The sequence below is a fragment of the Oncorhynchus masou genome, chromosome 21 (assembly GCF_036934945.1).
Source record: "Oncorhynchus masou masou isolate Uvic2021 chromosome 21, UVic_Omas_1.1, whole genome shotgun sequence".
Taxonomy (NCBI): Eukaryota; Metazoa; Chordata; class Actinopteri; order Salmoniformes; family Salmonidae; genus Oncorhynchus; species Oncorhynchus masou.
Genome location: NC_088232.1, coordinates 52803309 through 52812995, shown reverse-complemented (window position 1 = coordinate 52812995; position 9687 = coordinate 52803309). Strand labels below are relative to the sequence as shown.

Sequence of the window (9687 nt, the reverse complement as noted above, 5' to 3'; positions counted from 1 at the left end):
ATCACGAATCAGCGTAATTTTTATGGATATATACAAAGAAATGTCAAAGAGGCTAGCAAGGCCTATCCACAGTGGGCTACTAGCCCTGCCAAAGACACTAGCAAGGCCTATCCACAGTGGGCTACTAGCCCTGCCTAAGAGACTAGCAAGGCCTATCCACAGTGGGCTACTAGCCGTGCCAAAGACACTAGCAAGGCCTATCCACAGTGGGCTACTAGCCCTGCCAAAGAGACTAGCAAGGCCTATCCACAGTGGGCTTGTAGACACCAGTCATGGAGCCTTAAGAGACTAGCAAGGCCTATCCACAGCAGCCCTGCCAAAATAGCAAGGCCTATCCACAGTAGGCTACTAACCCTGCCTAAGAGACTAGCAAGGCCTATCCACACTACATCCAACTAGCAAGGCCTATGCAGTGGGCCTAGCCCTGCAAAGGCCTATCCACAGTAGGCTACTAACCCTGCCTAAGAGACTAAGAGGCCAAAGTAGTTAGCAAGGCCGATCCTCAGTAGGCTACTAGCCCTACTAGCAAGGCCTATACAATATGGGCTACTTGAACAAGTGCTACTAGCCCATAGCAAAGAGGCTAGTGCCACATCTATCTTCAAAGAGGCTAGTGCGTTGTGTACAATCAATCATCGACACAAACTCCAACTTGTAGCACCAGTCATGGAGCTTTATTCTGACAAAATGCCACGTCATGCAAGGCACGGCTCACCATCCAACTCTGCACTCTTCATTTATTGGGTCAGGCCAGGGTGTGACATGGGCTTATTTGTGGTGTGTTTCGTCTTGGGGTTGTGTGGGGTGTATAGCATAGTCTATGGCTGCCTGAGGCGGTTCTCAATCAGAGTCAGGTGATTATCGTTGTCTCTGATTGGGTACCATATTTAGGTAGCCATATTCTTTGAGTGTTTTCGTGGGTGATTGTTCCTGTCTCTGTGTCTTCACCAGATAAGACTGTTTAGGTTTTCACATTTCCGTTTGTTGTTTTTGTATTGTTCGTGTTTTTTCGTTCTTCAATAAATATGTCTCAAAAGTACCATGCTGCATTTTGGTCTGCTCCTCCTTCAACAGAAGAAAGCCGTTGCTGGTATTAGCTGGAATTCTCTACAACAAAATGCATACCAAATATGCACCAAAAAATGCAAAATCGTATGTGTTGTGTTCTCATAACATTTGCAAACAAATTTATATTCTGTAATTTATACAAATTTAAAAATCACTTTGACATACAATGCTTTGCAACCAACAACTTACCGCTGGTTTGGTGCTTGTTCACTGGGACGATTCTAACTGGAACATCCCCCCTCGTAAGCAAGCTACGCAAACCAGCCAATAAGATGCCATGTTGAGTAGGGGAAGGCAAGACAAAACTAAAAACCAAAAACCCATTGGCTTAACAATAAAGTGGCAAGGGGAATCACCAATATAACCCTGTTACACTAGCAAGTCCTATCCACAGTAGGCTACTAGCCCTGCCTAAGAGACTAGCAAGGTCTATCCTCTATCCCTGCATTGATTGGAAAAGAGTTTGTTATTATGTTGTGTGACATGAAATGGTACCCTATATAGTGGGAGGGTCTAAAAGTAGTGCACTGTAGGGAATAGGGTACCGGTTGGGACACAGGAAAACAGAGTGCACTACTTATTGATTTTAGTCAGCTGTTGTCATACTATTGTCCCTGTAGCTACACACGTTCCACCCTGGCCGAGACTCAACTCTGTACCAGTACCAGACATCCGACCACACCACTATGGGTTTATACTAAGAGCAGAGGAGCTTTGGTTACACAGCTTCTTTCAGTGCAGGGAAAACATTTATATTTCATCTTTCATCATCATCATATTTCTCTTCTCTTCTCTTCTTTTCTTTTCTTTTCTTTTCTTTTCTTTTCTTTTCTTTTCTTTTCTTTTCTTTTCTTTTCTTTTCTTTTCTTTTCTTTTCTTTTCTTTTCTTTTCTTTTCTTTTCTTTTCTTTTCTTTTCTTCTCTTCTCTTCTCTTCTCTTCTCTTCTCTTCTCTTCTCTTCTCTTGGCCAAGCAGCAACCATGGGCAGCTGAACCTCAAACAATGGAAACCAGGGTTATAAACTGAGCCAATCACATTGGGAGCCAATCACATTGCTTCATCAATCAATCACTTAGGAACATTCAATTAAGGCAAAAGCATGCACTGTAATTAAGGGCATTCGTCACACCTGTGACACACGTTCATAGCGAGGGTCCAAAATCAGTCCCATATCTGTTCGTGCTGTATAACTAACTCCTATTGTCGTTGGATGTTATGCTATGTTGAGTTGGCTATACAGCTGCAGATCTGGGATTCTAGTAACAAGTCTACCAGGGAATAGAGCTACCAGGGAATAGAGCTACCAGGGAGTAGAGCTACCAGGGAATAGAGCTACCAGGAAATAGGGCCACCGGGGAACAGTTCTGCAGTATGGGCTACCCGGGAATAGGGCCAACAGGGAATAGGGCTACCAGGGAGAAGGTCTACAACGGAATAGGGCTACCAGGGAATAGAGCTACCAGTGAATAGGGCTACCAGGGAAAAGGTCTACAACAGAATAGGGCTACCAGGGAGAAGATCTACAACGGAATAGGGCTACCAGGGAATAGGGCTACCAGGGAATAGGGCTACCAGGGAATAGTGCTACCAGGGAAAAGGTCTAAAACGGAATAGGGCTACCAGGGAATAGGGCTACCAGGGATTAGTGCTACCAGGGAAAAGGTCTACAACGGAATAGGGCTACAGTATGGGATACCAGGGAATAGGGCTACCAGGGAATAGGGCTACCAGGGAATAGGGCTACCAGGGAAAAGGTCTACAACGGAATAGGGCTACAGTATGGGCTACCAGGGAATATGGCTACCAGGGAATATGGCTACCAGGGAATAGGGCTACCAGGGAATAGGGCTACCAGGGAATAGGGCTACTAGGGAAAAGGTCTACACCAGAATAGGGCTACCAGGGAATAGGGCTACCAGGAAAAAGGTCTACAACGGAATAGGGCAACCAGGGAATAGAGCTACCAGGGAATAGAGCTACCAGGGAATAGGGCTACAGTATGGGCTACCAGGGAATAGTTCTCCAGTATGGGCTACCAGAGAATAGGGCTACCAGGGAAAAGAGCTACCAGGGAATAGGGCTACCAGGGAATAGTGCTACCAGGGAATAGTGCTACCAGGGAATAGTGCTACCAGGGAATAGGGCTACCAGGGAATAGGGCTACCAGGGAATAGGGCTACCAGGGAATAGGGCTACTAGGGAAAAGGTCTACAACAGAATAGGGCTACCAGGGAATAGTGCTACGAGGGAAAAGGTCTACAACAGAATAGGGCTACCAGGGAATAGGGCTACCAGGGAATAGGGCTACCAGGAAAAAGGTCTACAGCGGAATAGGGCTACTAGGGAATAGAGCTACCAGGGAATAGAGCTACCAGGGAATAGGGCTACAGTATGGGCTACCAGGGAATAGTTCTCCAGTATGGGCTACCAGAGAATAGGGCTACCAGGGAATAGGGCTACCAGGGAATAGGGATACCAGGGAATAGAGCTACCAGGGAATAGAGCTACCAGGGAAAAGAGCTACCAGGGAATAGGGATACCAGGGAATAGAGCTACCAGGGAATAGGGATACCAGGGAGTAGAGCTACTAGGGAATAGGGATACCAGGGAGTAGAGCTACCAGGGAATAGGGATACCAGGGAGTAGAGCTAACAGGGAATAGAGCTACCAGGGAATAGAGCTACCAGGGAATAGGGATACCAGGGAGTAGAGCTACTAGGGAATAGGGATACCAGGGAGTAGAGCTACCAGGGAATAGGGATACCAGGGAGTAGAGCTAACAGGGAATAGAGCTACCAGGGAATAGAGCTACAGTATGGGCTACCATGGAGACAGGGTTGTTCAAACAATAGTGGATCTTATCTGTACTTTGCTCTCTGGTGATGAGAGGATTGAGCATGTGTTGTTGACGTTTGAGAGAGAGAGAGTGGAAACTGAGCTGCACTTCCTAATCTCCTGCCAAATGTATGACCATATTAGAGACACATATTTCCCTCAGATTACACAGACCCACAAAGAATTCAAAATCAAATCCAATTTTGATAAACTCCCATATCTACTGGCTGAAATACCACAGTGTGCCATCACAGCAGCAAGATTTGTGACCTGTCGTCACAAGAAAAGGGCATCCATTGACGAACAAACACCATTGTAAATACAACCCATATTTATGTTTATTTATTTTCCCTTTTGTACTTGAACTATTTGCACATCATTACAACACGTATACAGACATAATGTGACACTTGAAATACCTTTTTTATTTTGGAATTTTGTGAGTCTGTTATTGTTTCTTTCACTTTTGTTTATTATCTATTTAACTTGCCTTGACAATGTTAACATTCTGTATGTTTCCAATGCCAATAAAGCCCCTTAATTAAGTTGAAATTGAATTGAGAGAGAGAGAGACTAACCAGCTAAGTGAGTGAAAAGAAGGAGGGAGGGAGGGAGCGAAGGAGGGAGGGAGGTGTGAGAAAGTGTGAAAACAGAGGGAGGGAGGCATGCCAGTTTGGTGAGAGGAGTGAAAGTAGCCAAGGCTCAACTCAGTCCTCCAACAACACCAGGCTGCTATAGAGCACTCAGTCTTTCTCTCTCTGCATTTTTCAGACACCCCGTCCTCTCTTCCATTCTTCATCCTCTCCTTCCTTCCTTTTTTCGATGGCTTGGTGACCTCTGGTCTGCTTGTCACTTCCTGAGCCCTTTGACCTTTAACCCCAGGGAGCGCCGGGAGACCAGCAATTCCTCAGGACAAGATGCCCCTGACCCTCCCCGGTCTCCCTCGTCTCCCTCGTCGTCTCCCCCGCCTCCCGTCTTTTCCCAGGCTGCATGGTGTGCCCATGCCCCATCTGCCCATTCCGCCTGGCCTCTGCCTGGGGCCTCGGAGGCTGCTGCTGGACTGCACCTCTGTTCTGGACCATCTCCCGGTCTCAGGTAGGTCCCCTCTGACCTCTCACCTCCCACAGGACCATCTCCCGGTCTCAGGTAGGTACCCTCTGACCCCTCACCTCCCACAGGACAATCTCTCGGTCTCAGGTAGGTATCCTCTGACCTCTCACCTCGCATAGGACCATCTCTCGGTCTCAGGTAGGTATCCTCTGACCTCTCACCTCCCACAGGACAATCTCCCGGTCTCATGTAGGTACCCTCTGACCTCTCACCTCCCACAGGACAATCTCTCGGTCTCAGGTAGGTACCCTCTGACCTCTCACCTCCCACAGGACAATCTCTCAGTCTCAGGTAGGTATCCTCTGACCTCTCACCTCCCACAGGACAATCTCTCGGTCTCAGATAGGTACCCTCTGACCTCTCACCTCCCACAGGACAATCTCTCGGTCTCAGGTAGGTACACTCTGACCTCTCACCTCCCACAGGACAATCTCTCGGTCTCAGGTAGGTACCCACTGACCTCTCACCTCCCACAGGACAATCTCTCGGTCTCAGGTAGGTACCCTCTGACCTCTCACCTCTCACAGGACCATCTCCCTTGTCTAGTTGTTGCTGTGTGTAGACTCTTAGGGTGTCTAGTTGTTGCTGTGTGTAGACTGTTACGTTGTCTAGTTGTTGCTGTGTGTAGACTGTTAGGGTGTCTAGTTGTTGCTGTGTGTAGACTGTTACGTTGTCTAGTTGTTGCTGTGTGTAGACTGTTAAGTTGTTTAGTTGTTGCTGTATGTAGACTTTTAGGTTGTCTAGTTGTTGCTGTGTTTGGACTGTTAGGGTGTCTAGTTGTTGCTGTGTGTAGACTGTTAGGTTGTTGCTGTATGTGGACTGTTAGGTTGTCTAGTTGTTGCTGTGTGTAGACTGTTAGGTTGTCTAGTTGTTGCTGTATGTAGACTGTTAGGTTGTCTAGTTGTTGCTGTGTGTGGACTGTTAGGTTGTTGCTGTATGTGGACTGTTAGGTTGTCTAGTTGTTGCTGTGTGTAGACTGTTAGGTTGTTGCTGTATGTGGACTGTTAGGTTGTCTAGTTGTTGCTGTGTGTAGACTGTTAGGTTGTTGCTGTATGTGGACTGTTAGGTTGTCTAGTTGTTGCTGTATGTAGACTGTTAGGTTGTCTAGTTGTTGCTGTATGTAGACTGCTAGGTTTTTGCTGTATGTAGACTGTTAGGTTGTCGAGTTGTTGCTGTGTGTGGACTGTTAGGTTGTCTAGTTGTTGCTGTATGTAGACTGTTAGGTTGTCTAGTTGTTGCTGTGTGTAGACTGTTAGGTTGTTGCTGTATGTGGACTGTTAGGTTGTCTAGTTGTTGCTGTATGTAGACTGTTAGGTTGTCTAGTTGTTGCTGTATGTAGACTGTTAGGTTGTCTAGTTGTTGCTGTATGTAGACTGTTAGGTTGTCTAGTTGTTGCTGTATGTAGACTGTTAGGTTGTCTAGTTGTTGCTGTGTGTAGACTGTTAGGTTGTTGCTGTGTGTGGACTGTTAGGTTGTCTAGTTGTTGCTGTGTGTGGACTGTTAGGTTGTCTAGTTGTTGCTGTATGTAGGCTGTTAGGTTGTCTAGTTGTTGCTGTGTGTAGGCTGTTAGGTTGTCTAGTTGTTGCTGTATGTAGACTGTTAGGTTGTCTAGTTGCTGCTGTATGTAGACTGTTAGGTTGTCTAGTTGTTGCTGTGTGTGGACTGTTAGGTTGTCTAGTTGTTGCTGTATGTAGGCTGTTAGGTTGTCTAGTTGTTGCTGTGTGTGGACTGTTAGGTTGTCTAGTTGTTGCTGTATGTAGGCTGTTAGGTTGTCTAGTTGTTGCTGTGTGTAGGCTGTTAGGTTGTCTAGTTGTTGTCTAGTTGTTGCTGTATGTAGACTGTTAGGTTGTCTAGTTGTTGCTGTATGTAGACTGTTAGGTTGTCTAGTTGTTGCTGTATGTAGACTGTTAGGTTGTCTAGTTGTTGCTGTATGTAGACTGTTAGGTTGTCTAGTTGCTGCTGTATGTAGACTGTTAGGTTGTCTAGTTGTTGCTGTATGTAGGCTGTTAGGTTGTCTAGTTGTTGCTGTATGTAGACTGTTAGGTTGTCTAGTTGTTGCTGTGTTGTTAGAGTGTTGTCCTGTGAGTGGAGTTGAAGCAGATTACCTCTGACTGAGCTGCTTCACATGGAAGGGATCTTTAGGCCAGAGCCCTGTGGGATGCAGCCAACAACTCCCACACTGCTCTCTGGCACAACTGGCTGAAATTGGCCTAATTTTACACAACAACATGGAAGCCTTGGTGATCTTTTAACTGGGTACAGTAGGTGTGTCTGGAACACAAATGGTAGAACATCCCCTTAGAGCCAGTCTGGAAAAGGCTGTGGATGAGGTTACTGTGATGCTGTGGATGAGGATACTGTGATGCTGTGGATGAGGATACTGTGATGCTGTGGATGAGGATACTGTGATGCTGTGGATGAGGTTACTGTGATGCTGTGGATGAGGATACTGTGATGCTGTGGATGAGGATACTGTGATGCTGTGGATGAGGACTGTGATACTGGATGATGCTGTGGATGAGGATACTGTGATGCTGTGGATGAGGATACTGTGATGCTGTGGATGAGGATACTGTGATGCTGTGGATGAGGATACTGTGATGCTGTGGATGAGGATACTGTGATGCTGTGGATGAGGATGGATGAGGTTAGATGCTGTGATGAGGATGAGTGTGTGGATGAGGATGCTGTGATGCTGTGGATGAGGATACTGTGATGCTGTGGATGAGGTTACTGTGATGCTGTGGATGAGGTTACTGTGATGCTGTGGATGAGGTTACTGTGATGCTGTGGATGAGGATGGTATAGAGTGTGTGGATGAGGATGCTGTGGATGATGTTGATGAGGATACTGTGATGCTGTGGATGAGGTTACTGTGATGCTGTGGATGAGGTTACTGTGATGCTGTGGATGAGGTTACTGTGATGCTGTGGATGAGGATGGTATAGAGTGTGTGGATGAGGATGCTGTGGATGATGTTGATGAGGATACTGTGATGCTGTGGATGAGTTTACTCTGATGCTGTGGATGAGGTTACTCTGATCCTGTGGATGAGGATACTGTGATGCTGTGGATGAGGATGGTATAGAGTGTGTGGATGAGAATGCTGTGGATGATGTTGATGAGGATACTGTGATGGTGGTGCTTGCACCCTCCTGTACTTCCTGTTCACCCTTGACTGTGTGACCACACACTTCTCCAACTCAATCATCAAATGTGCAGACGACACAACAGTAGTAGGCCTGATTACCAACAATGCCGAGACGGCCTACAGGGAGGAGGTGAGGGCCCTGTGAGTGTGGTCCCAGGAAAACAACCTCTCACTCAACATCAACAAAACAAAGGAGCTTATCGTGGACTTTAGGAAACAGCAGTGGGAGCACCCCCCCCCCATCAACGTCGACGGGACCGCAGTGGAGAAGGTGGAAAGCTTCAATTTTCGCGGCGTACACTTCCCTGACAAACTGGAAAGGTCCACCCACACCGACAGTGTGGTGAAGAAGGCGCAACATCCCCTCTTCAACCTCAGGACGCTGAATAAATGTAGCTTGGCACCTAAAACCCTCACAAACTTTAAAGATGCAAAATTGAGAGCATCCTATCGGGCTGTATCGGGCTGTATCACTGCACCCCCCGGAACCGCAGGTCTCTCCACAGGGTGGTGCGGTCCGCCCAACACATCACCCGGGGCAAACTACCTGCCCCCCAGGACACCTACAGCACCCGATGTCACAGGAAGGCCAAAAAGATCATCAAGGACAACAACCACCCGAGTCATTGCCTGTTCTCCCCACTATCATCCAGAAGGCGAGGTCAGTACAGGTGCATCAAAGCAGGGAGACTGAAAAACAGCTTCTCTCTCAAGGCCATCAGACTGTTAAATAGCCATCAGTAGCACATTAGAGGCTGCTGCTCCATATATACATGGACTTGAAATCACTGGCCACTTTAATAATGGAACACCAGTCACTAATGTTTACATATTTTGCATTACTCATCTCATATGTAAATACTGTATTCTACTCTACTGTATTTTAGCATTTTCCACTCATCTATGTTCTTAATTCCATTCATTTACTTTAGATGTGTGTTATAGATATATATATGTGTGTATACTGTGTGTACTGTTGTGAAATTGTTAGATATTACTTGTTAGATATTACTGCACTGTTGGAGCTTGAAAGACAAGCATTTTTCTACGCCCACAATAACATCTGCTAAACATGTAAATGTGACCATTTGATTTGATTTTTTGCTATTTGTGGATGAGAACATTTATTCATCAGTGTAATACTCAGTTCTGGGGACAGGAACATGGGGAGGGAGGACGGGGAGGGAGGACTGGGGGAGGGAGGAATGTGAGGGAGGACTGGGGGGGGAGGACTGGGGAGGGAGGACTGGGGGAGGGAGAACTGTGGGAGGGAGGACTGGGGGAGGGAGGACTGGGGGGAGGGAGGACTGGGGGAGGGAGAACTGTGGGAGGGAGGACTGTGTGAGGGAGGGCTGGGGGGAGGACTGGGGGAGGGAGGACTGGGGGAGGGAGGACTGGGGGAGGGAGGACTGGGGGGAGGGAGGACTGTGGGAGGGAGGCCTGGGGGGAGGGAGGACTGGGGGAGGGAGGACTGGGGGAGGGAGGGATGGGGAGGGAGGTCTGGGGGGAGACAGTGATGAAAGT

General features: G+C 47.3%; 1 protein-coding gene across 3 annotated transcripts in view; it reads left to right on the top strand.

Moving 5' to 3' along the window:
• The first annotated feature begins 4562 nt into the window (after positions 1–4562).
• Positions 4563–9687, top strand: part of efr3ba (EFR3 homolog Ba (S. cerevisiae)) — a 58836-nt gene continuing 53711 nt past the window's right edge. For 2 of the 3 annotated variants that reach the window (XM_064928760.1, XM_064928759.1), the window contains exon 1: positions 4563–4997. In XM_064928760.1, the coding sequence (XP_064784832.1) occupies positions 4820–4997 (178 nt within the window). In that variant the 5' untranslated portion in view covers positions 4563–4819. Of the gene's footprint in view, positions 4998–5034; positions 5049–9687 lie in introns of those variants that run through there. The other variant, XM_064928765.1, reaches the window with a different exon arrangement.